This window comes from Haplochromis burtoni, unplaced genomic scaffold, assembly GCF_018398535.1.
Source record: "Haplochromis burtoni strain Fernald_Lab_line unplaced genomic scaffold, NCSU_Asbu1 Contig_47, whole genome shotgun sequence".
Taxonomy (NCBI): Eukaryota; Metazoa; Chordata; class Actinopteri; order Cichliformes; family Cichlidae; genus Haplochromis; species Haplochromis burtoni.
The window spans coordinates 373,514-400,369 of record NW_024582408.1 but is presented as its reverse complement, the minus strand read 5'-3'; the positions used below and the strand labels follow the sequence as shown (position 1 = coordinate 400,369).

At 39.3% G+C, this 26,856-nt stretch overlaps 2 protein-coding genes across 8 annotated transcripts in view; one reads left to right on the top strand and one right to left on the bottom strand.

Annotated features, from left to right (window-relative positions):
* The window catches only part of otofa (otoferlin a), an 83,751-nt gene extending 66,388 nt beyond the window's left edge, over positions 1–17,363 (top strand). For 2 of the 7 annotated variants that reach the window (XM_042220335.1, XM_042220333.1), the window contains exons 26-47: positions 78–239; positions 554–625; positions 888–1,007; positions 1,094–1,255; positions 1,377–1,539; positions 1,981–2,147; positions 2,348–2,377; positions 2,497–2,634; positions 2,749–2,824; positions 3,779–3,924; positions 4,018–4,152; positions 4,242–4,379; positions 4,480–4,607; positions 4,891–5,061; positions 5,899–6,059; positions 6,278–6,420; positions 6,503–6,591; positions 6,835–6,933; positions 9,446–9,687; positions 10,612–10,790; positions 11,191–11,291; positions 17,062–17,363. In XM_042220335.1, coding sequence (XP_042076269.1) covers positions 78–239; positions 554–625; positions 888–1,007; positions 1,094–1,255; positions 1,377–1,539; positions 1,981–2,147; positions 2,348–2,377; positions 2,497–2,634; positions 2,749–2,824; positions 3,779–3,924; positions 4,018–4,152; positions 4,242–4,379; positions 4,480–4,607; positions 4,891–5,061; positions 5,899–6,059; positions 6,278–6,420; positions 6,503–6,591; positions 6,835–6,933; positions 9,446–9,687; positions 10,612–10,790; positions 11,191–11,291; positions 17,062–17,248 — 3,009 coding nt within the window. In that variant the 3' untranslated portion in view covers positions 17,249–17,363. Of the gene's footprint in view, positions 1–77; positions 240–553; positions 626–887; positions 1,008–1,093; positions 1,256–1,376; positions 1,540–1,980; positions 2,148–2,347; positions 2,378–2,496; positions 2,635–2,748; positions 2,825–3,778; positions 3,925–4,017; positions 4,153–4,241; positions 4,380–4,479; positions 4,608–4,890; positions 5,062–5,898; positions 6,060–6,277; positions 6,421–6,502; positions 6,592–6,834; positions 6,934–7,148; positions 7,248–9,445; positions 9,688–10,611; positions 10,791–11,190; positions 11,292–11,770; positions 11,959–13,578; positions 15,643–17,061 lie in introns of those variants that run through there. The other 5 variants (XM_042220337.1, XM_042220338.1, XM_042220334.1 and 2 more) reach the window with 5 other exon arrangements.
* A 9-nt stretch (positions 17,364–17,372) lies between these two features.
* On the bottom strand, positions 17,373–24,840 carry drc1 (dynein regulatory complex subunit 1 homolog (Chlamydomonas)). Its single transcript, XM_005921642.3, has 16 exons — positions 24,648–24,840; positions 24,085–24,178; positions 22,158–22,270; positions 21,865–22,048; positions 21,621–21,758; positions 20,951–21,037; positions 20,727–20,849; positions 20,431–20,558; positions 20,217–20,351; positions 19,735–20,104; positions 19,061–19,150; positions 18,897–18,980; positions 18,673–18,794; positions 18,437–18,580; positions 18,263–18,360; positions 17,373–17,493 (listed from the first exon to the last, which is right to left on the bottom strand). Exons 1-16 carry the CDS (start codon positions 24,722–24,724, stop codon positions 17,474–17,476), a joined length of 2,007 nt encoding a protein of 668 aa, XP_005921704.1. The 5' UTR covers positions 24,725–24,840; the 3' UTR covers positions 17,373–17,473.
* Positions 24,841–26,856: the final 2,016 nt, after the last annotated feature.

Genomic DNA, 26,856 nt, shown 5'->3' with positions numbered 1-26,856 from the left:
GCACTTCCCACACCCATGTCTAACCCCGTATCCCCTTATTGCCTTGGCCATCTGCTGTTACACATTGTGGTGTACAGGGTAAGGCAGAGTTCATAGGTCGGACCTTTGCAAAGCCCACCATCAAGATGTGTGATGAGCATTATGCACCCCCGAGGTTCCCGCCACAGCTGGAGTACTTCCAGATTTACAGGGGGAACTGCACTGCCGGGGAGCTTCTGGCCGCTTTTGAGCTGCTGCAGGTAACACATGGAACAATGTCTGAATACACTCGTAAATATCTCTCTCCGTGTAAAAACTTATGTCTCACTCTTTAATTCTTTTCCTACTTTTCCTTTCTTAAATTGGCCTGTAAACTCTCTACATTATCACTATTTCTTGTATTTGACACTGACAAACCTTTTCTATTTACCCGTCTCTCCTCCCAATGCAACCAATCCCATTTTCTTTCTTTTATGTTTCTTTTCCAACTTATCCCTCCACTTCCCCTTTGAATCACCCTTCTTTTTCTTTAAAATATCGATTTTCTATGTCTTTCTTCTCCTGCTGCCTACAGATACCCTTTGATGCAGAGGAGATCAGGCGAGCTCTGATTGCTGTCCATAATTTTGCTGTTCCTCAGATAAAGGTTTTCTTTTCCTTCTCTCTTTTCAGCCAGATTTATCTTACTGTCTGGCAACAGTGTTTTCAATGTGGGCAATAGATTGTGTTTTTTTCTCTGCCAACAAGACATTAATAATTCCCTTTTTTAAACTTTCTTCTTAAAGTTGTTCTTTAAAGAGAAAAACTGCGTTAACTGAACAACTTTGAGGGCTGTGGGTCGTAAAGCTGATAAAGTGCTCTCAGAAGGCTTCCAACTTGGTTTAGTTCCCTTCTCTCCCCCTAATTAGATTGGTCAAGGAGGCAGGGCTGACCTCCCCCCCCTTGAGGGGCCGACAGATTCAGAGCGTGGACCCATCCTCCCTGTGCCGCTGGGCATCCGGCCAGTACTGAGTCGCTACCGCATAGAGGTGAATTTGAACTACTACTCTGGCTGTGTGTTCTGAGCTTTTTAAACCCCCCTTCCTTATCACATCCCAGTTGTTCTCTGGCTCAGGTTTTGTTCTGGGGATTAAGGGACCTGAAGAGAATCAACTTAGCTCAGGTGGATAGGCCCCGTGTGGACATAGAGTGTGCAGGCAGAGGCGTTCAATCTGCGCTCATCCAGAACTACAAGAAGAATCCCAATTTCAGCACCCTGGTCAAATGGTTTGAAGTGGTAAGTGCATCGATCATTTGATATTTAGACCCATTGAAAATGGTTGCTTAGATGTTAAATCGACATCCTTGTAGAAAACATTACTCTTGACTAGAATATTTTTTCTCGATGTTGATCATAGGACCTTCCAGAAAATGAGCTTCTCCATCCCCCTCTCAATATTCGGGTGGTGGACTGCCGAGCATTTGGCCGCTACATCCTGGTGGGATCACATGCTGTGAGCAGCCTGAGACGTTTCATTTACAGTGCTCCAGACAAGACCTCCAACAACTGGGCGACCGCAGGTGCTGACCATCATGTGATGAATTAGTTAATAAGGGCTCTATTAGCTGTAACATGAGTGTGTGAGCTACCAGCTCTTTTTGTCAACACTGTGCAATACTGAGTACTAAATAACAGTGTAATATCTGCAGTAGCAGTTGGTAATAAAGGTTTTAAGTGAAACACATGAAATGCAGTCTTTCAGAAATGTCTTTTCTCAGTTTTTTGTTTCCTTTTTTCTAAAAAAAAGACTTGAAGAATGTGATCAAACATTTGAGATAATGTTTGTAAATCCTCTTAATATAGTCTGTTCTGTAATAACTTTACTGATTTCATCACTTGCTTTCTGCTCTGACCACCTTTTTCCTGTCTACATCCTCCCTTTATCCCTTCTCTCCTCGCTCCTCTCTCGCATGTCCTTTCCTTCCACCCTCTGCTGCCTTTAACCTTCGCCTGCACACCAGCTAAGCTAATGAATGGCTACATGGTCCTGACCAATGGCGGACCCCAGCCCCGCTCCTCACCCAGCCTTTCCCCCCGCTCCTTCTCTCGCCCCGCAGGTGACATCGTTGTCAACATGGATGGAGATCCTCCAGTCCGAAAGATGGACACCGTCGTCAAGTTAGACGCAGTAAGCTTTTCATTAAGCTTGTGCACAGTGGATTTCTATAAACTGTATGTTTATATGGTATATTTGTAGCTGGTGGTAGTAGAAGTCCTGCTTTATGTTCAGTCCTCTTTACCTGCCTCTGTACATGTGCCAGTCATACCTGCGCCATCCGCCGTGTGTATTAATCCTTGTGTTGTTTTATGTGACGCCCCCTACTGTAGACGTCTGATGCTGTTGTAAAAGTTGACATGGTGAGTAGTCCTCTTGTAGAAACTGAGCAATAAAAATACGTGCCACAGTCCGCTGGTGTGTCATTATAAATAAGAAGTCAATCTACTGAGGGTCAGTTTATGTCTGCCCTTCTTTTAAGATTGAGGAAGAAAGTGACAAAGACAAAAAGAAGAAAAAGAAGAAAAAGAAGGGAGGAATGGAGGAAGAGGATGAGCCAGATGAGAGTGTTCTGGACTGGTGGTCTAAATATTTTGCTTCCATAGAGACACTAAAGGAGGTTTGTCCCTTTGAATACAGTCAATTCTGTTTGCTTCTACATGTGTCCTACGGGACTTTTTCTCACAAGCACAATCCTATTAGACTGACAAATACTTCTCGCTTGGTTTTTCAGATCCTCAGAGCCCAGGAGGCAGCTCAGGCAGAGGCCGAGGAGAGAGAGGACATCGAGATAGCAGCTGAAACGGCAGGTATTGAACTCTATCAAATCAGCAATGCTGCCTGCCAGCATGCAGCTGTGGCTGAAGTCGAAGAGTCTGAATGCTAGGAAAAAGTGCTTTGATGCTTTCCTTTTTTATCTCCCTTGGAATAGGGCCATGCTAAATGAAACAGAAGAAGATGTCGTCATGTAGTTTATCTCACAGAATTCAAATTTCAGTCCACTTTTGTAACTGGCAGCCTCACTTTATCTTTTTTTAATTTCATTTACACTTTTGGTAATGAAGTGTTAATTTTCACAGGGTTGTCAACATTTACATGACCACAATGTCGCTAATATTGAATGTTAGGCTGTGGTTTTGCAATCATGGACCTACTATATCCCTGACTGTTTTCGGTTCCTTGAACTATTATGTAGTAGCATGAGAGGCATCATATGTGTTTGTTGCTCTTCCTCTCTTTCGTCCCATGAATCCATCATTCATTTGTGCAGAGCTGAACATCATAATCATTTTTCACATTAGCATGACCTCCCAGCTATGCAGTACAGATGAAAGCTGGAGGAGAAAGGTCTGCTTTATTAATCATCAGAAATAAAATTATTAAATACTTTTTATTGCATAAAATGATTTACTGAAACTGCAATAAAAATCAGGTGCTAGGCGAGTCGTATGAAGAAAGATCATTTTTAAGTTCACAGTTAAAATTTTACTATTCTTTGTTACAAGCAAAATGCAGTTCTTGTTGTAATCTGTTCTCAAAATAGAGTTTCTCAATATGTGACTGTCACTCTTCTCGATCAACATTCTTTTTTCAGAGAATGTCAAAAGATAATAAATAAAATCTCCACAAACTGGGAAATTTAGTCCCCTGATAAAGACCTATCAGCTTTCATGTTATATAGTGGTGCATGCAACCCTGCCACCTATGTCTTCATGTCTTCATCCCGTATGTTTGTCTTCACCTCCATTCATGGTTTCAATCAGATGTCAAACTCGATGAACTTCTTCTGAAAGGCTCCAAGATGAAGGAAAGGGGCAAAGAGAAGAAGAACTCTAAGGACAAGAGGAAGGGTCAGGCTGCAGATGGCTCCGAGAGGCGACCAGTGAAAGCAAAAGTGGATGAGCTAGTGGTGAATATGCCATTAACAGTCATACAAAAGCTAGCCAGCACACGTTAATGTCCCTGCACACTTAAAGTTTTTGTGTTTGCCGGTTTATTTCAGGTGTACAACAAGGAGCTTGAGAGTGAATATGGCAACTTTGAAGACTGGCTTCACACGTTCAACCTGTACAGAGGAAAGGCTGGGGATGACGACGAACACGCTCTGGATGATGACAGGATTGTTGGTAGATTCAAGGTGGGAAAACACTGTCTAAGAACTGTTACTTGTCAGACTACACTAACAGAAAATACAACATATAAATATAGATTTTTTTCATCAATCAGGGATCCTTGTGTATATATAAGTTACCTGTATCTGAAGAGATCACAAGAGAAGCAGGATTTGATCCTAACATGGGGATGTTCCAGAGCATCCCGCACAATGATCCTGTCAACGTCCTCGTTCGTGTCTATGTGGTCAGGGTAGGTGGCCTTCTTTGTGTCTAAATCTGTGCCACAGTCATAAAAACTAAGTGTATGAAAATAAAATGAATATTTTTTCTCTCTTCTCTTTGTTTTCCAGGCTACAGACCTCCATCCTGCTGATATAAATGGGAAAGCTGACCCATACGTTGTCATTAAGCTGGGCAAATCAGAGGTCAAGGACAAAGAGAACTATATCTCCAAACAGCTCAATCCAGTATTTGGAAAGTAAGTCGAGAGAAATTTTGAATCACTTTGTCGTTGAATGATGGAGGTGTAATAACAAAAAAAAAAAAAAGTTGTTGCTGTTCATCAAATTCTTGATGAGCATATATTTTTCAAAAAGTTTTACTTTTACTTTTTTAACTAAACAATGGCTGTAAATTATTTTCATGTCCTTGTATTGTGCATTTATTTCCATTCCATTGTTTAGACAGTGACCCAACTTTATGTGTCAGGATCTATTGCACCTTTTGAACTATTCACATTACCCTCCACTTCCTGTCCTCAGATCATTTGACATCGAGGCCACCTTCCCCATGGAGTCTATGCTGACGGTGTCTGTGTATGACTGGGATCTGGTCGGCACAGATGACCTGATTGGTGAGACAAAGATTGACTTGGAGAACCGTTTCTACAGTAAATTCAGAGTCACCTGTGGCATTTCCTCCAGCTACTCTGTGTGAGTGTAAATCTATTTTATCCTGCTTGAGTTGTTGTTTAAGTTGTAATGCCACAATATGAAACTTAACATTTGTTTTAAGTACTTTTTTGAAATGTGGAATTCTTAGCTTAATAATAGTATAAACAAACAACTGAATTATTAAAAGTTTCCTTGGTTTGACTGCATTTGGTTTGCAGTTAAGTAGCACTTATAATATGGCTCAGTAAGAACATGATTATAGTGGGGTAACAACAGTCACTGCCTCTTTGTTGGTTAATGGTTAATAGCGAGCTATTGCTTGATATTTTTAACTGGGTAATATTAGACTGTAAATAAAATTATGGGGTAATAATGTTGAAACAAATGAAAAAATTCAGTTATATAATATAATATTATGGTGAAAAAATAGGATAACCTTGTAAAGTAATATAGGTTGATGTTTTCATATATTAGGACACCATTTCAAAATTATAATGGTGAAATTAGTTCTGTTGTATTTCCTAAAATTCTCCAAGGTAACATAATTATAAAATTTGATGCTGTCGCTTGTTACCTGGAAAACCTTTGCCATAGTTTCTGTGTAATAACCATGAATCTGGTCTCCAAAATATAATACTACCTGTTTCTATGTAATTTCATAGTAAGAATAGAGTCAACCAAAATGCCCAGAGGTATAATAATTATCTGGAAAAAAAAAAGTTTCTGTGTAATAACCATGAATCAGCCATTTTTTCTAAGCGATTTCTCTATATTGCAGCCAATAATATTTCCTACAAAAACCAAGGACCAGGAAAATACATATGCAAAACCTTTCAATGACTTACATGCTCTCTCTGTGGTATTTCTTGATGTTAGCCATGGATATAATTCTTGGCGGGACCCTATGAAGCCCAGCCAGATCCTGGCTAAACTCTGTAAGGATGGCAAGATCGATGGACCTCATTATGGGCCAGGAGGCAAAGTCAAGGTGGCTAATCGAATCTTTACAGCACCGACAGAGATTGAGGATGAAAACGGTATTGTTATATTTTTCCTCATGATCCTGATTAATCTTCTTTTGTCATTTTTCTATATCTCATTTATATTCCTTACATATCCATTTACACTAAGTTGGTTTTACAGAGATTTTCACATTTTCAGATTTGTTTACATTAAGATTAAGGTGAGGTGAAATACGATTTATTCCGACTTAAGCTTTTCTTGCTTTCCTCGTTGCTTACTATTATTCTATTAGGTCTAAAGAAGCAGACTGAGGAGCATTTGGCCCTCACGGTGCTGAATCACTGGGAGGAGATCCCAAGAGTTGGCTGCAAGCTCGTCCCTGAGCATGTGGAGACCCGACCCTTGCTGAACCCAGACAAACCCGGTATTGAACAGGTAGGAAAGGACTGCGTTGCTAAGACACCTAAAATGTATCTGATTGGAAATTAGAGCAGATTCTTTCTTTTTTTTCTCAAAGGGCCGCATTGAGATGTGGGTGGACATGTTCCCTATGGATATGCCTGCTCCTGGACCTGCAATTGACATTTCTCCAAGAAAACCAAAGAGGTACATCCTGACTGGAGCAATAAGATGACTGTCACTTTGAAAATATTCTATGTTAATACAAAGCTATAAACTGAATATAAATATTTATTCATTGCTCTTCTCAACAGAAAGCTTTTTTTTTCAAGAACAAAATGTAGTTTTATCCCCTGGTTAAATTATGGTGAGTCTGTTTGACTAGTTAGCTCTAAAAATGTCAAATATAAGTCCAACTATGTGTGTTCCTTCCTCCCCCTCGCTTACCAGATATGAGCTCAGGGTGATTATTTGGAATACAGACGAAGTAATACTGGAGGACGATGATTACTTCACTGGGGAAAAGTCCAGTGACATATTTGTCAGGGGGTAGGTACAGCGGGATGGGGCAGCCAACCCTCATCCCGTGGGTGTGAGCTGTGTGTGATTTGTTTTGCAGTTAACCATTACCTTTTTTTGTTTTGTTTTGTTTCCATTTTTCTGTGTGCGTGTTTGTGTCGTGTGTTGCGTCTCTGTGTTCGTGGCGTGTCTCCTGTCTGTCGTCCTCTCTCTCTTTCTCTGGTCAATACTCTGCTGATGTCTAGCTTTGAGCTTCGTGTTATAATTTGGAACACTGATGACGTAATTCTAGAGGACGATGCATTCATGACAGGAGAGAAGATGTCTGACATCTATGTCAGGGGGTAAACACACGAATCCATTGCATGGCTCGTAACAACAAAATACCCTGATTTACTCCTTCTGAAGCCCTTGAATCCTTTTTTTTATGACCCTCTCGTTTCTCTAACTCTGCATAGCACGCAACCTCGCTTGTCTCAAACACCCCTGTCAGCACGAAAATAAATGCATATGGAAAAACTTGCACAGAAAGGACCAAACCACATGAACAACACGTAACAGCATATAATACAAACAAATTAATGTGCCAATGCACTCACCCCCAGCCAATCCCAACAGACCCCTCCCTGAGCTTGCTTCAATCAGATGTTTCTTACTGTTGAAAGGGGGTTTTCCTCTCCACTGTCACCAAAGCACTTCCTAATGGGGGGGTCATGTGATTGTTGGGGTTTTCTCTGTTTTTTCTGTATTATTGTAGGATCTTTACCTTACAAAGGCACATTGAGGCAAATGTTGTTGTGATTTGGTGCTATATAAAGAAGATAAAATTGAATTGAATTGAACCAGTATAACCACTACTTTTAGACAATTTCGACCGACTGCAAAGATATGTCATGTGTTGACATAAAAAACTGTGGTACAAAATTCTAAATGCTTTAATCATGAATAACTAGGACTAACTTATGTTGTTCATGAACCTTCATGAACAACATAAGTTAGGTAACACTGAGCAACAATTCCTATAATGCCAACTCACAAGACTCACATCCTATTGACAAGTCAAGGCTTGCTAATAAAGTTGTTTTACCCTACATACAGTTATTGGTCTCTGGTGAAATAACTTTTTTTCAAAATGCTAAAGAATTGATATTAGTTTCCAGGTAAAAATAATAATAATAATAATAACAGTATAGTTTTGTTCAATTTTTTATTTAATGCAACCAACGCATATGGCAAATAAGACGGGCCTTTTTTTTTTTGCTGTTGTTGTCTTTTTGCTTTTGTTTTTTACAACGAGGCATTTGAGGTTTTCTCTGTGTGGTTTGGTCCTGCAGTAAATTACAAATATTAATTTAAAAGATATTTACGGTCATGGAAAAAAAACTCCAGCATGGAAGTGTACTGCACAGACACAAGTATACAGGTGTTCCTGATAAACTGCTTGGTGACTGTCTGCATGCTTGTACGATCGAACTCTTGTCTTTAAAAGTGACATTGTCTTTTGCAACCTAGATTAGATTTTTTTTCATTTCATTTATGTTATTATGCTTTAGTGACTCCTCTTTCTTTACACTTTATGTGTCCCCTCAGGACTGTAGCAAACAGGGTGTCATTCTTAAACAACCCTAACAGTAAAGGATTAGGTTAACCTTCAGTTTGCACTCTAGATTTCAGTAGCAAACCTTTCAGGACAGACTGGAGAACTGTGGTTGTTTCAGATGGATCCAGTGTTGTGATACAGTAATAATGAATCACTTTTTGGGTCACGTGAATTTGGCATGTTTTCTTCCCTTTAAAATTTGCCCTCTCCCTGGAGCCTTTATCTCAGTCTAATTTATGCATCTCGATTACCATATCAGCACTTTGTGATATTCAGTATTTACCTGTTTTAAACTGACAAATACCTTTTGTCAGATCTTTTTTTATTTATTATTTCCTTTTTATTCCTTTTAGAATTTTCTTTTTCTTTTTTCGAGGGGTGTATTTTGAGAACTGAGAGTGCACCTTCCCTCTTGCTCCTTCTGACTTAAAGTCAACCTCACTTAACTGTTAATGAAACAGCTGCAGCTGACCATCAATGCCAGGCATCAGTCCTCCATTGGCAATTTGCAGTTTTAAATATGAAGCTTTTTTCATAAATCTGCAAGTTTTCTGTGTCCATAAAACATGGAGATTTCATAAATCTGCAAGTTTTATGGATGCATGGCTTTCTAAATAGTGCGAAACTCCAGCATCAAATCAGATTTTTATGGATTACTCAATAATGGTTTTAAAGTTATCACATGTATGAAGCTGATTTGCTTTTGGGGAGCCGCATTATGTGCATTGATTCTGACCTTCTAGCATCATCTCTCTTGTTAGCTAAATAATACATTTAACAGGCCCTTTGCTCTTGTTTAAATCACTAAATTGACATCACGTAAATTTGTACATGTTGGACTTTAGAAGTGCATGGCTGACAAATCCAAAAACATCTACTTATGACACCAAACCATGATCCTGGAGATCAGACTAACTCTCACCCTTATGACCATTTACATAGATGGCTGAAAGGGCAGCAGGAGGACAAACAGGACACAGATGTGCACTATCACTCACTGACCGGTGAGGGGAACTTTAACTGGCGCTTCGTCTTCCCTTTTGATTATCTCATGGCTGAGGAGAAGATTGTCATCTCTAAGAAGGAGTCCATGTTTTCCTGGGATGAGACCGAATACAAAATCCCTCCTCGTCTCACGCTGCAGGTCTGGGATGCAGACCACTTCTCTGCTGATGATTTCCTGGGTGAGGATGAAATAAAAATTTTTTTGCAATCCTTTCATCTGACATGGACTACAGGGACAAAAGTACTGGGCCACTTACACATTTAACTTACAGGAGCTACTCAGCCAAGGATACCCATGGCATGAAGCTCTTGGCACACAGTTTTTGTGCTGATGTTAATGCCAGATGAGGTTTGGAGCTCTGTAGCCTTTGAGCCAGCAGAGCATTGGCAACTTTTATGTGCTTCAGCTCTCCGCTGCCAATTTGCAATAATACTGCTTACAGTTGCCTGTGGAACATCCAGGAGGGAAGAAATTGCACAAACTGACTTGTTGCACTGTTGGTATGCCAGTCTAGTACCATACTTGCAGTCACTGAGCTCTTTAGAATAACAAATGTTTGTACAGATAGACTACAGGTAGGCATTTGCTTTTATCAGGGTTACTAAATTACGTCTAATAGACTTCTAATAGAAGGAGCACTGACAGTAACTACAATCACACAAATGCTCATGTAGTTCTGCTGTAGTTTCAGCCAGCCATACTCTTAGCTGCTTATCCAGTTCAGTGTCTTGGAGAGCCTATCCCAGTTGTCAGAGGGCAAGAGGAGGAGGACAGGTCAACAATCCATCACAGGCCCAATACAGAGAGAGAGAGAGAAAGAACTGTCCACACTCACACTGACACCTACGGTTAATTTAAAATCACCAATGAACCTAACATGCATGTCTCTGGACTTGGAGAGAAAGCCAGGGTACCCAGAGAGAACTCATGCAGGCACAGGAGGAACAAAGGAGCAGTTAGTTTGATATAAATGCATTTTATGGATGACTTTCTTTGTAGCTGTTTGTTTTCAGCTAAGTCATCCTTTTCTTAACATCCTCAGTGTATAAAAAAAGAGTACTGGCTATTCCAAATTGACTTATTTTGCTTTCACCATTCCCAGGTGCAATCGAGCTGGACCTAAACCGTTTTCCTCGGGGCGCAAAGACAGCCAAGCAGTGCACTCTTGACATGATTCGAAATGAGCAGGATCTGCCAACCATTTCGATCTTTAAACAAAAGAGGGTTAAAGGATGGTGGCCATTCGTAGCCCGTAATGAGAATGATGAAATGGAGCTCACGGTAAGACAGTCAAGAGTGAAAATGAGCAAAATCATGACTGGTTTATTATGATTCTTATGATAATACTTATAATACTTAGAAAGACATTTTCAAGGTAGTAAAGCTTGGTGTAGAGTTAGCGGTATAAGGGGGGGGTTAAGTGAACATACATAAAATTGTGAGTTCAGTTCAAAGCAAACCGTGTGTGTGTGTGTGTGCATTAATCCACCTGTGTTCACAATATATGATATCTTCTAAAAGTCCTTCAGATTAAAAAAGTAGAGGAAAAGAAAATGTTTTTTCATTTAAATTCTTATACTACATGAATATCCTCTTTACCCCAAAACAGATATTTTATAGTCAGCATTTTGTATGTGGTAGGACTTCTTTATTTTGAGTTCTGTTTTCAATGTCATTACAGGGGAAAGTTGAAGCTGAGCTTCACCTAGTGACAGCAGAGGAAGCAGAGAAAAGCCCTGTAGGACTGGGACGAAATGAGCCAGATCCACTGGAAAAACCAAAGTAAGATATTAACGGGTTATGTTTAAAAAATATATATACAAGAACTTGTGTTTTGCAAACACACACACACACACACACACACACTGGTTTCAGAGTTAAAAAATTTGAACGCTTGTCTGGAACAGAAAAAGACAGACATGAGCAAGTGTTTAACTTTGTCTTTAGGAAAATCATTCTATCAGTGCAAAAAGCAGTGTTTCTAAAACATCATAAGGTGCTGCCACTTAAAATCGATATTTTTTTTAAAGATGTAAAACATTTTCCAGTTAGCCTCTAGCATTGCTTTCTGCACTGTCAAAAGGCCACTGTTACACACTCGTTACTCCTCCTATCATCTCTTCAACTGTCTCCCTGTCTTTCCCCTCATCCCTCCCCTTTCATGTGCGTGTTATTCTTCTCCTTACCCTCCCCCCACCCTCCCCCCTATTTGCCTCAACTGCATTCCTTCCCTCCCTCTTTCTCTTCCTTCTCCCGCAAAGTCGCCCGGACACCAGTCTTATGTGGTTTCTGACCCCTCTGAAGTCCATTCGTTACTTCATCTGGCACAACTACCGCTGGCTGATCCTCAAGGTCTTGGGGCTGATTCTGCTGCTGCTCATGCTGGGCCTCTTCCTCTACTCAATCCCTGGTTACCTGGTCAAGAAGATGCTGGGGGCCTGATGCGCTGGTAGCCTCCGCCCCCTCTTCACTTTGTCTGCTTCTCTTTTTGCCCCTTTTGCGTCCTGGATTCTTCTCTCTTAACTTTAGCTCCTCTCCTTTTTTTCCAGCCAAGCTCAGTTTCTTAGTCTTCTCTGTTGTCTTAGAAGTAGACTAGTCGTCTGTGTCCTTTATTGTATCTTGTCTTAGCCCTGTGTGCAAGTCAGTGTCATTTGCCACCAAGCGTCATTATAAATCTTGTTACCACCCATATTATGACCAACTGTTTAGTATGGACACATGTAGGGATGCTTTGACTTAAGGTGAACAAGGTGGTTGAAATATCCATGTTCTTATCAAGTGGGATGATTGGTAGAGAAGGGAAATGTATAGACAAATTAAAAATTACATAATTCTAAAGATGTGAGGGTTAAAATGTATATATATATATATATATGTATGTATATATATATATACTATAATATATATATATATATATATAATATATATATATATATATATATATATATAGTATATATATATATATATATATTATATATTTTTTTTTTTTTTTTTTTTTTTTTTCCCAAAAATGACAAAATGAAGTCAAAACGTTTAATGGTAGTTGAATAGTGGCTCCAAGAATGCAAAGCTCATGAGGCAAAACTACAAAGAAACATCAACAAATGCAAGGATTACACTATGATGAGAAACAGACAAAGGACATAGGGAGACATGGAGCTATATATACACACATAAGGTAATCAAGAGAAGTTGAAACATCAGGGGTAACAAATCACAGCTGAAAGAAGTTCAAACAAAACATAGGCAGTAAAATTAAATGAAAGTCACAAGAAATGACAGAGTTTCAAAAGTATCAAGAGTATCAAAATAAATCGGAGAAAAACAGGGAAATATCAAACACAGGAAAGAAAAAGACAAAACCCCGAAACCTGAAAATTATATCATTGATTATATTAATAAAACCTGTATTTAAGCATATTAAACCGTAGTTGTTTGCTTACAAGCAACAAAATATAAAAAGAGTTCCTGTATTTTTTAGTAAGGTTGTGCTAAGTATTTTTGCATATACTTTGTGGGCATTTCAACATCGTATCTAGGCAAACGAGTCCATCGGCCATCTACAATATGAAAAAATCTCATCCCATTTTATGAGAAAAAAACCTGTGAATTGTAATGCACTATAAGCTGTGTGAGTGCCTACATCCAGGATATTTCTGGATTCTGGTTTCCAGGGTGGGGAGCGGTGGGGGGCAATAAGCATCTGTTGCAAACATTTGCCAGAAATGTCAGTCTTTTGAGCTGTTGGTCAATCATCATCCACTCATTTACATGTGTCAACATACTCATTCTGCATAATAGAAAGCTTCCACTCTGTGATGTGTTTTTTTGCTCCTGTGAAACATAATACTGATAGAAATGTGAACCGTGAGCATGCATATTATTGCAACATGGCTTACTAACGCCAGCTTTCTCTTTCTGTCCTACTCCTCTTTATTTGCTCCCTTTCATTGTCCACTATTACTCACCCCTTCTCACCCTCCTTAAACTCAACACTCCTTCCACTTCCATGTTTTCCTCACCATTTCTTTATTTTCATCCTCTTAAAAACTCCACCTGAACCATCCAGTCGCCCAGACACCACCTTCCTGTGGTTCCTGAGCCCGCTGAAAGCAATCCGCTACCTGGTGTGCAACCGCTACAAGTGGCTGATCATCAAGATAGTGCTGGCCCTGCTGCTGCTCATCATGGTGGGCCTCTTCCTCTACAGCATGCCAGGCTACCTTGTCAAGAAGCTGCTGGGGGCCTAAGTCACTGCTAGGGGGATGGGGAGGGGAAGGGTGGCTACATGGATAGATGGATGGATAAGTGAAAGGGAGCAACACTGATGCGAGACAAGACTGCTATGTTTTCTCCTCTCTAATCCAATCTGAGCTTCATAATCAGCTCACACCTTCCCCTCTTAGCACTGGGAACACCATCGAAAGTGACTGCCCCACTGCCCCTTCCTTGCCCCCCTGGCTCCCAAGTAATGAAGATCCAACTAACAACTCTGCAAAACAGCTAACAAATCTAATGCACAATATTTGGACTCCATCCTTTTAAACGATTACACAGAAATTACATGGCACAAAGTAACCCCCGATCGAACCTGAAAATCCTCTGAAGCAATGCTACATGAAAGTGGGTGGTTCTGTATTTGTTTCAGCCTTCAGTTTATTTTATATGTTCCAGGGTTAGTGGTCAGGCGATTGCACTTTCAAGTCATACTATATGAGCTCTTGTTACTGTTTTAGCTTAAGAGGGAATGGACAAAACTTTGGGTAACACTTTAACCCTGCCACCATTTTATTTATAAGCACTATATTGAATAAATGGTTTGTGGTGTGGTGTTATAATGTGGAGAAATTGAACATAGTGTTAGTTCAGGCAGGCCTCAAAGTCCCCACAGATCAACTGATATCAATTAGCCCACAGCTAATGGCTCAGATTATATTTATCTATTAGATTCTATTTAGGATGTTTTAGCCAGCCTACAGTTGCTCCATGTGGCAAGCTGCTTTGCAAACCACATTCATTCCAGTTCCTCCTTCTAATGCTGTTTGCTCATTATGTTCCGAGACATAATGAGTGTTGCATCATGTCTCAGAACAGAGTAAATATAAATTACTGCAGATGGAAATATCTCTGAAATTTAAGGACCTTTGAAGTCATTATTGATGTGGAGTACTTGTCAACAGCTATAACTTATTCCGTAATGATATAATAATTCTTTATCTGTTTATAACCCAGCTTTCTCTAGTCACTGCTCTCACGAGAAGTTATATTTTCATTAGAGTTTGTTATAAACTGTATATGAAATTTCGATTCAGTGCTGATAAATACTAAATGAGGTTAAAGTGTTACCTTTTTAACTGTTATTAGTATTGCAGTTTTTGCACACTTATATAGTAATAATAATAAGGAAACAAAAATAATTCTATTTTCCTAGTAGATTTCAGTGAGACATAGAACAAGATGACTTAGTTATTAATTGTTTAATTAATGAGCATTTTGTGGTGTTTAGTTTATCTGCAGTTTTAAAGATTTCTCCTTAAGAATAAAAACAAAAACTGATTTTGCAAATGATTCAAATCTCCCCCTCATTTTTATAATTGTGTTATTGTGCAAGCACGGGTGTTCACAGCAGCTTCCCTCTGGATGTCCTGAGTTTTTTGTGTGTGTGTAATTATGTAAATGCTCTCCAGCCTCGTCTTCTGACTCATAAACGTCACTCATAAAAATCCCAGAGAAAATTAAAATAAATAATTTGTGATTATCATTTTGACCAGGGTCTGTTTAATAATCCTCCAAAGTTACAGACATGTAAAGGTGATCACTGTTGGCTACAGTATATGTTAATATGCATGCATCACTGTGATAACTGACCAAAGTGGTCATGTGTGTTAGAATGACTTGTCTTTCCAGCTCGACGCAAACCAAATCACCAACCCTGTTGTCTTTAATGTTAACGGAAATGTAAAGATGATTTTTATGGGAATATTAGTCAAATAAGTCGGGGGTTACTTCTGAAAACTCTGTTTTTGTCTCCAGACAAAAGTGTGTGGTGTCCTTTACGTTTAGTTTGCCTGTGGTTGGAACCTTTGCTTGTGATACTGTGTTTCACTGTTTGCAATAAACTTGCCTGTTTTTACAATGGGTTTGTGTATTTATATACATTGTTTGTTTTGACAATTTGAAATAGACTGAATTACACTGATAACATAACACCCCCATAGTGCTAGTTATCCTTAAAAGTATGCTGATGATAATCTGTGCTGATTTACCATTTCTTGAATGATTCTTGCCCCTGTGGGGCTCAAAGGACAAAAAGAAGTTTACAGCTCTCAAACAGCTGACAAGGATGCCATTAATGTTTACATCCTGTCGTGCTGTGATGAGCATTAAGTTCAGTTTCATTGTTTAGCCAAAACCCTGAGCACTAAATCCTCACTAAAGGATTCATTTAGATTTAAAGATCTGATTTGGGTTAAAATAAATAAATTAATAGAATATTAAAAGTGAGAAAAAAATGAATGACTAAGCTGGTATCTAACACACTAACTTAGACGTTTTCATCCAACTGTCCCACTTACTAGACAGGAGTGTCGCATTTGTTTTTACTAAGTTCCAGACTGGGAAATAAGAATGGCTTAAAGGCCTGCAGAGATATAGACATATATAGCTATATAGATTGACATGCTTGACTAACATTATTTTGTTGCACACAAAACCCTCAACCAGTACACTAAAATGTATTTTTATGTTTTTGGTACAGAAGTATTCTCTGGAGAAAAAAGGAATGAAAGTCGGTATAAGTGAAACAGAATACGTGTGTGAGCGAGAGAGATGGGTGTAACAGTGAAACTGCAAGGAGCAGAGGTAGTGAACACAGATCGTTTTACAAGCTTTACAAGACGGCAGTGAGACCTGATGTGATTAAGATTTTCACTGGGAAAGACCAGGATGGACAATGCACAGGGTTGGTGTGCCATACCTATCACGAGGTGATAAGGTGAGATGAAGGCAGATGATCCAGTATGACAACCCCTAAAGAGAGCAGCTAAAGCATTGGTCCCCAATCCCAGTCTGCGAGGGTCGGTGTCCCTGCAGGTTTTAGATCTCACACACCTGAATCAAATGATTAGTTCATTACCAGGCCTCTGGAGAACTTCAAGACATGTTGAGACGGTAATTTATTCATTTAAATCAGCTGTGATGGATCAAAGACACATCTAAAACCTGCAGGGACACCGGCCCTCGTGGACTGGGATTGGGGACTCCTGAGCTAAGGGCTTGTAGACTACTGCAGACAACTTGCTCAGCAGAAAAGGTAAATCAAGTTAGTGACTAGTTCACATTGGCCTGAAGAATTTCCTTCAGCAGCATCAAAAACAGAGCCAAAAAGATATTGGGCTTTAATTTTATTTGGATTTTATTGGATGTTAATTCAACTAATTACAGACAAATTTTCTCAATTAGCTCCAAAATCAAAATTAAACTTACTAACAATCTAACATGCTTTTTTTGAATTTCAGTGACTGCTGTTTGATTTATGAATCTGTCTTTGCAGTCGCCCCAATGCCAGCATGTCGTGGCTGCTGGCTCCAGTGAGGACGATGTGTATCCTGGCCTGGAGGCACTACAAGCTGCACTGTGTGATGCTGCTGGTTGCTGTACTGGGTCTGCTCTTTCTGGTTCTGCTCTTCTTCTCTCTGCCCTCAGCGCTCAGCCACAAGCTGTTTAACATTGCTGGGTAGAGACGAACCACACACACATCCTCTGTGTACTGTTGTGTTTACACTGAACCACTGTATGTATTTGATTAACTACACTGTAAGACTATTTTTCTTTTACATTTGTAAAAAATAAAAAAATAAAAAATCTCACACTACATTATCATTTAATGGTGTTTTTTTTTGTTGTTTTTTTTAAATGAACACAAAGGCGCTTCCAGTGCTCTCGGACTCCACAGTGATTATTCATTAATTAGAGCTCCGGGTACCTGTCAGAGAGGCAGAGAAGATGTTAGATCCATGATGTTCTGCTCAGTTGGGATTTTAAAGCCCTTTTGTTTTACTGATCGCTATGATTATAGTTTAATTTGATAAATGTTTCTTATTTTATCATTTAATTATTCATTGTATTGGAAGTAAGTACTTGAAATTAATAACAATAATAATAATAATAGCCAGAATTGGCCAGAGGTATAAGAGGTATTCAGATTAAATGATCTGTTCATTCAGTCAAAAACACTCTAAAATTCAGTCAAATCTGAAATCTGAAAATGTTTGCATTGAAAAAGCTGGATAGTTAATCATTTGTAGCATTAACCACTAATTATTATTATAAATGATCAAAGCTTCCTGTTTTAATATACAGGGTGTATCAAAAAAGAATTGTCTGATTTCAAAAGCCTATATTTTAATAGTAATGGACAGTAATTTTAAAATACGTGGCTGAATATAAAGTTTTACATACAAAACTTCCAGTTTGCTCAATGTGTCCTCCCAGCATACGTCCATATGATTGTCAAACTCATCCCACACTTTTGCGAGTATCTGGAGTCATTGCTGTAATAATGTCACCACATCAAACTCACTCTTTCTAACAGTACGTGTGTCGCTCGATGCCGGTGAACAGTTAAAGCACTTTGAAATTTGGTGATTCTTTTTGATACACCCTGTGCTATGATGGTAAAGGCCCTATGTTTTATCATTATTCTTATTCGCACTAGATTACAGTGCTGTAAACTTAAACATAAGTGCACGTACTGCTGAGTATCTGTTGCAGCTGCATCCGCAGCTTAGTGTTCTGCTGCCTCAGGAGCTCAGTTTCAGGGACAAGCTCAGAGATATCCATCAGGACCTCTCTGGAAAGACACACACACACAAAAATGACTGATCTGATTCAGAGGTATTCCTGCTTTCAGTGTAGGTGTTACTCACTCATACTGCTTTAATTCCCTTTCCGCTGCATCCCACAGCTTGAGTTTGTCCTCAGTGATAATGTTGCCAAGCCTATCCCAGTAGGCTTCTTCAACTAAGGTATCTCTAGCTGGATGGCTTAAACTGGAACGCTCATGGACAGACCTCCGTTTTCAAAACGCAACAGGAAAAAATTTGTATAAAACACTCACAAAGAGGAAGAGACACGGGATTGATGATTCAGTATGTAGTCTTACTTCCTGTGCTGCTCAAGGAAACGTTGTAAAGCAGGCAAGATGTTGTTAGGGTTGATGAGTCTGGAGGTTGAATCAGCTGTGGCGCTGTTCTCCATGACCTCTGCCTCCTCAACAAAATGACCCTGCAGCCAGAACAAAAACACTGACAGAAGATACAAGAACAGTAGTTGTCTAATCACAAAGGCCTTATTCAGTACAAGCCCACTGCTCATTCAATTTCTCACCACAGTCTGCTCTCCTTGTTGACGTTTGTACATGAGTAAAAACTCAGCCAACTTAGCTAAATCCTTTTCTTCAAGACCCAGAACCTAAAAGAGAAAAGAGCATGTGTGATTTTCAATAGTAACTACATGAAAAACATGAAAAGGAGCACTAAATGTGAACTCACAGCAAAGAGAGAATGCAGCTTCACAGTGGTCTGTTCATTTTTCTCCATGGGGGCCAGCAGCTTCCGCAGTTTATCTTCCACCAGGAATCCCTAAGTTGGGAGGAAGATATTTAGCTTAAAGGCTCTTGTAACTGCAATTTTGCATTTTTTTATCTGTTTTTTTCTTTGGTTTTACAAAAGTAGTGTTTCTCTATAATAATACCTGACTGAATATGCAAAAACTGAGATATACTGCTAACACCCTACTTAAGTCATCTGCTTTGTCAAATGTGAATATTTTCCATATATAATTGTACTTTGTTTTTTACCCTGCAATAAAAGGCATAATTTGTATTGTGTAGTTATGAAATATTATTAAATGGTTTTATTGCTCTAGCTTCCTGAGCTTATTCTCAAATTTCCAAATTAAATAACATCCCAAAATGTATCAGCCCTGCTAAAGCTCATCATTCAACTTTGTTCTTGTTTAATCTGTACCAAAGCTTAATTAGAAAAGCTTAGCTTGACAAAAATTTCTCATGTAATTACTGACATGTTACTGACGTGTCTAGTATGATATAAATACTGCACATCTGTGGATGTCTAAGGAACATGTGCAATTCATGCCCCGTTCTACAACAACCACCTCCATACTGTCATCGTTCATAAACACAACCTGTGGACTTGTTTCTAACCGTTTCATCACAAAGCAGCTCCATCACTTTCATCAGCATCTCTGAGGATAGCTCCCCTTCCTCCACCCCTGTGCCGTGCTCTGAGTCCCTCTCCAGGCTGGGCCCGACTGATGCATCCATCATCCTCTGGCTGCAGTGTGAAAGATACCTGGTTTGCAAGGGGTGACTGGTGGGGTTAGTGTCATGCTCCTGAGATCTGCGGGGACCAGGTGACTCCATGAAGGCAGCTGAAGGACATTCCCAGGCTAAACCAAGGTGCTTGCAGATCAGAGAGTCAATGGCCAAAGCCTTCTCCGCTAGCTGTGTCACCTCTTCCTCCATCATTACCCACATCTCCTCAAACTTTCGGGCATCAGCGGCTGTGGTGTACCTACATGAAGCAAGGAAGGGTTGAAGTTGAACAGAAAAAAAATAAAAGAATTAGGTTATTATTTTTAATATTATTATCATTATTATTATTATTATTATTAACACTTACTTACCTGACTTCCTTCTGTATGCGTTCATAGTGCTGGCGGGAGCGTTTTTGGACCTCACACAAATACTGTCTCTGCTTCATAAACTTGTCCTTTTGTTTGGCATACTTGGTTTTTAAGTTTTTGACCTCTTTCGAAGAGCTGAAACAAAAAGATACCATCATAACTTGGACATGTATGTGTATTTATGTGTGTTTCTATCTGCGAAAAACTGTAATACCCTAATATTTTGCCCTTCATTTCTCCCAGCTTGGCATTATATGCTGCAATCTTGTTGCCATGTTCAAGTTGTTTAAAATTTAAAATTACAGATTTGCCTTTCATCTGTTGTTGTTCTCTCAGCCGAGCCTGTAAAAGCAAGAAAAGCAATCTCAAGACTGAGCGTTCATTTACATCGAGTGGTAAAACACTGATCTTATTTTTTGCAGCACAACCACTACCACTCTATGGCATGTTCAGCACCAAAGAACATCCAGGCTTCATCATATTGTAATAAAGCACTGGGGTAAAACAAACCTGAGACTTTGCATTTTCTTCCAGCTGCATGAGTTTGATTTTGGTGGTATTCTCCAACATAACATCATGAACTGTCTTTTCAGACTCCTCTACCATCCTCCTCCTCTCCATCAGACTCTCCAGCTAGAAATAGGTTACATTCATTACATACAGAACTGATATATGTAACATATTAGCATCAATGAGAAGTTAAGTGTATGTGAATTAATTTAAATAATCCTAACCTCTGTGTCCCAATGTTCCTTCATATGTTCTTTCAGCTTAGCCTTGTCTTTAGCAAGTAAGACTTCAATTTCCTGCTGATAAACTCCCTGCCAAAAACAGGACAATCATTAGATTATTAATAAGAATCTAGATAACATAGATATAATGGGATATTGCTGCACAACCATCTCTAAGGTTTACAGAGAATGCTTTGAAATAGAGAAAATAATTGGTGAGTGGTAGTTCCCTGGGTGAAAATGCCTCGTTGATGATAGAAGTTACAGGAAAACAGCCAGACTGCTTTGAGCTGATAAGAAGGGAGCAGTACCTCAAATAACCGCTTTTTACAAGCAAAGTAAGTAGTAGATATATGCAGTATGCATAAGTGCATGACACAAGACGTGATGTCTTGATGTATTTATGCAGACACTGGATTTGTTTTTATCGTAATACCTGCAGTGATTTTCCTAAACTGAAACTAATAAAAACTCAACTAAAAGAAAAACTAAACATTTTCAAACAAGTAAAATCTAAACTGAAACACACAAACCCACAATAGAAACTAACCGTAACTAAGCGGAGTTAAAAACAAAAAGTCAAACTGAAATAAGGCAAAGATGTGATCAGCTCACTGATTCAGATGCACTAAAAATCATTTAATGCTCCTTTGTGACTCAGATCTGGTTCTACCTGAAGTTGTGTGAGCTCCTCTCTGTAGGCCTTGGACAGGTTTTGAAACTGTTGCTGCATCCTGTCGAGCATCAGTTTGATCTCCTCATCGAGCCTTCTCAAGTTCTTCAAATACTCATCCTCTTTGACCCGGCGCTCCTGTTCAGCACAGTGCAGAAAAGGGAACCAAGTTATAAACAATGGCTTTGAGGTACAAATGCAAACTCCATGAAATCATGCTTTTACTCATTTGTGTATGATTTACCCATTGGAGCTCCCTTATGAGTTTTTTCTTGTCTTCTATCACTGCAGCACACAGCTGCTGCTGGCTGTCCAGGACACTCTGCAGTTCTGAATGAACCACCTTTTGATTAACTATTGACCACCCTTTTCTGATCTCCTCAACCTTTTCCTGACAGGCCTTAGCATCATCTTTCAGTCGCTCCTCTCTGTTTGATGGGAAAGAATATCATAATTTAACATCAGCCACTTTAGCACTGGGTTTTCTGCATGGGAGAAAGCGTGATTTGAACACTGAGAACAATTTAAAAGACGTACCTAATTCTGCAGTTGTCCTCCATCCCTGACCTTCGCTCCATCTCTTTGGCGTCCACTGCAGTTTGAATGTTGGTCACTAATGTGGTCAGACGTTTCTGCAGGCTCATTATCCTCTGAGCAGTGAAAGTGGGACAAATCAAAATAAATACATCTCATAAGAATTTAAGAAAGCTACATCTGATTGTGGTAGTGTCCATTTAGTGATTGGACTTCATCTTTTGCAGTAACTTCAGTTTTGTTTTCAGTTTCAGTTATAAAGATCTATTTTAGTGGATATTATAATGCTGCCTCTCCTTTGGCCACTCGCTTTAATGGATTTAATTATTTCACTCCAACATAGCAATCACAATGCAAAATAAGAGTCAAGAACACAAAATCATGACCTAACCCTCTGATATAATGTTTGTTCCTTTGGATGGATGACCCCAGGTATTTAAACTCATATACCTTCACTATCTCTATTCTTCACCTTTCCACCGGTGTCCCTTTCATTCAGACGCTTGTATTCTGGCTTGTTTCTGCTGACCTTCACTCCTCTTGTTTTCACTGCATACTTCCATCGTTCCTCTCTTTCACCTTTTCCTACTCTCACTACAGATCAGAATATCGTCTGCAAACATCATGGTTCACAGAAGCTCCTGCCTAACCTCATTAGTCAACCTGTCCATCATCACTGCTAATAAGATGGGGCTTAGAGCTGATCCGGTTTGAACCCATGTGTCACTCGTACTCCACACCTCACCACTGTCTCACTGTACATGTCTTCCACCTCCCTCACATACTTCTCTGCCACTCCTGACTTCCTCATGCAGTGGCACAATTCCCCTCTTGGCACCCCATCAGATGCTTTCTCTAGATCCACGAAGACACACTGAAGATCTTTCTGACCTTCTCTATATTTTTCCACCGACACTGTCATGATCTGTAGAGATCTTTCTCTGCTGCTGACTGATCATCACCTCTCTTCGTAGCCTAGTTTCATCAACAGATGTTTATGTCCTGAATCCAAACTGTGAGCAAGATCCACAGTACAGGGTCCTGATAGTTGAAGGCTGTGGCTCTGATTCTAGTTTTAGAAGCTCTAGAAGCCACAGGTTATATATTATGGTACTATAGGGTCTTTAAGATATGATGGGTAAGATATCGCTATTCAAAACTGACAAGAAAGAATTATTTAAATTCAGAGAACCAATGAAGAGAACTTGATATGAAAGAAATTTGATTCCTCTTTCTAGTCCTGTTAGTACTTTTGCCTCGCAAAGCTTATTTGGAGTGAAATGTAAATTTATCCTAAGCTGCCCTGCCTTAAAATGAAGGCAACTTTTTTGTTTTGTGACAACTCACCTCTCATCCATGAAGTCTCTTCAGTTCTAAAAACTGGTGTCAAGCTGCCGGTATTTAACCCCTAATGACATTGTCCTCCTGTTGGTGTCCTGAGAGTCCTCGAACCACCTTGCAATCATGCAAGTCATTAAGAGTCACACAAGCCAAGGTGTGAACAAGGCATGGATCTCATTATAGAGGATGAGGTGTTAGTGAAGGTTAAAGTGCCTGGGAAGGTCTCTCAAGGCTGCAATATCAATATCTTAAAGCAGGATGAGCTAATGTCTTACAAAAGATTCACATCTTGAATTTCATTGAATTGAACTGGACATCATGTGACAGGATTCACACCATGTTCACACCTAGGTTCATCATGTGACTCTTAAGAACTCACATGATTACACTCCAGGGGGACAACAGAAAAGGGTTTAATTGTCTGTCACTCTCCATCAGGTTTTTGGAACTAAAGAGATCTCGTGGATGAAATCTGATGAAGGTGAAATCTGAAATCTCTTCACAAACCCAAAAGAAGTCCAGACATACACATTTCAATTGTTTCACTAATCCTGCAGAGGTAGGTGACAGGGAAACATGAAAAAACAACCTTTTTGACGTCCGTCTTTTCTTCTTCCATTTTGCTCTTCAGCTCTTCATTCCCCTCCTCAGTGGGGTCTTTCTTTCCCTTAAAACTGGAGGCCCTATAAACATACAATATAGTTACCATCTGTAGAGTGATATCAGGTTAACTTTACGCTTTACTTAATCACCTGGGACACTAAGAAAAGATTTACGACATGTAACTGTGGTCTTTTGATTATTAGAGGTTATTTTTTATGTATCTGTGTTCAACTGATGTAATAAAATATAACTGTGAGGCTTTTACAGCTTTTAAAACATTCGTTGTTCCACTTTTTTTTTTTACATGAGTACCGTTCAACTCAAATGAGCAAAGTATCAACAAAAATGGGCCAAACTGCAAAGTGACAGAGTTCATCGTATTTATTAAACGGTCAGATTTAAAACACACACACACACACACACACACACACACACACACACACACACACACACACACACACACACACAAACAACGTGCAACGGCGCTTTCAGGGTAGTTGTCGTTGTCCCGTCTATCGCAGTGTTTAGCCACAGTAAGCTGCAGGTTACCCCTTCTTATCCACTTGATTGTCGGACAACACAGGAGGTTCGGGCGCCTCTTCATGCACTTTGCCAGCTTCTTCCATTGTTTGACGATGTTGTAAAAATTACTAAAAGTCATTAAACGTTGTACAGTTAAAGTCGTCCGCAGCAGTCCTGTAGAGTCTGTTTGGTAAGCGTTGCTTTGGCGACGGAGCTGCTTTCAGGTTCCCTCGTTAATTTGATGTCCTATTTTTTGTTTGTTTTTTTAAGCGGAAACGTGCATATGTTTTACTCAAAAATAAAACAGCGACAGTCGTTATTTCAGTGTCTTTTTAAGTGTCATTGCTGAGGATTGTTATACAAGCTACTGAATAATTGGTTGCACTTAGTTTGTACAGAGGCCTGTGACAACTTGTTTCATTTTCTCTTCACAACTTATTACACTTATATTTCCTATCAGAATATTCCTTCCTTCATCATTGAAAGACTAATAATGACGTTAACAGTTTCAAGTGTCTCTAATATAATCCCTTCATTTGTTAATAAAGCGCAGTCTGCCGGCTTTGTTGTTGTTTTCATTCTGTGCTGCTATCTGCTACTAATGACTGATCACGTTTAGAGATTGCTTCTATTTAGTAAGCTCTCTTACTCCCTTTCCTTGTGTTTAGGGCTTTTAAAATGCGACTCTACCGGGGGAGTAGCTTTTATGATGCTGTTAAATTTTACATGGCTCGGTGCTGCCATCTAGCGGCATCATCGGGTTTCAACCGCCCTAGATCAGGAATGTCAACTCATTTAACAGCTCACTTTGACCTCAAGCGAAACTTGCCTTTCTGTCAGTGTAAAGTAGTTTAACTAATTATTGAATCCCTCAGATATGTTCCATTAAGAAAAAAGAATTTAAATAAAGTGCATTTCCCTTTTTCTATGTGATAAAGAAATTGAGGAAATCTGTCAGCATGATTTTGGTCTTAAAATGTAAGAAACAGGCATACTTAAAAACAGAAAAAGTTTAGACAGCTCATTGCCCAGACTGTCCTGAAATAACAGAACTAACTTTTTGTTAATTTAGAAACTAAGAAAATGTCCCTTTTTCCTCTATAAAAAATAGAGATTCTACACCAGATAGGGAAAAACAGGAGCATTTCTGTCAATAAAATACTTATATATTACTTATTTACTATGGTGTAGTACGAAAGACCACAGGGAAAGTCTTTAGTAGGAAAAGCTGTAAAAACAAAATTTTAACTTATAGTAAGAACTTCACAATCTGCATCATTTTTCATTTTCCAGTGGGCCAGATTGGAGTCTTTGATTGGCCTTATGTTATACACACTTGGTCCAGATCATTTTGGGGATGAGAACTTCCATACTATAGGACAATGTGCAGATATTAGCAATGATCTCTCCCTAACAGGGTTATTTCTAAGAAATGTAACATCATAATCTTCCAAGTTTCATTGTAGGTTCATAAACGGATTACGACATGAGATTATTTTCCCCAGTGAAGCGTTACAGGCAGTCAAAAAACTGTGCAGTCGTGGCACATGCTCATCAGAACAGTGCTAGAGACACAACGAGTAGACAATTGTAAAAGTGAAATTTGTAATCAACATGAGACCTAGCAAGGTTTTTGTGTGTGTATTAAGTGGTGTCTTAATTTTTTTTAGGATTAATTTATTTTCTAAAAAAAAAAGAAGAAGAAGAATTTAAATATTATCACATAATGAACTTTAGTGTAATTTGCAAAGCTGACTTTAGGTGGAGCTACTACCTTGTGATCAAAACTTGACTTGAAATTCCACAAACAAGTTTTTCTGAATATTTTTTTCACAAGGGCCATGCTCACTAATTGTCATGCCCCCTGATCACCATAACCCAGATACTCACATACACAGAACCTGGACTTTTAATTCACACACACATGCACACATGCACATGATAGATGTCTTCTCAAGCTGATGACAAGATGCGCACAGTCTGGTTGCCCACACAAACAAACTCACACACGGGTCAGATGTTCTTGCTCTGAAGAGTGCCCCTGCCTCCACCCCCCGGGGCCTCTCGCCGCTCTTTTGGCCTCAAGTGGCCATGGTTGCAAGGGATATAAGTCAGGCAGCAAAGGTTTCTGACATATGATCCTGCATCTGTGATGTCACTAACAGCTGACTTGTCATAAGACCTTTGGGGAAGAGGGAAGTGAGGAATGAATGAGGAGGAGAAGGCCTTATTTTCA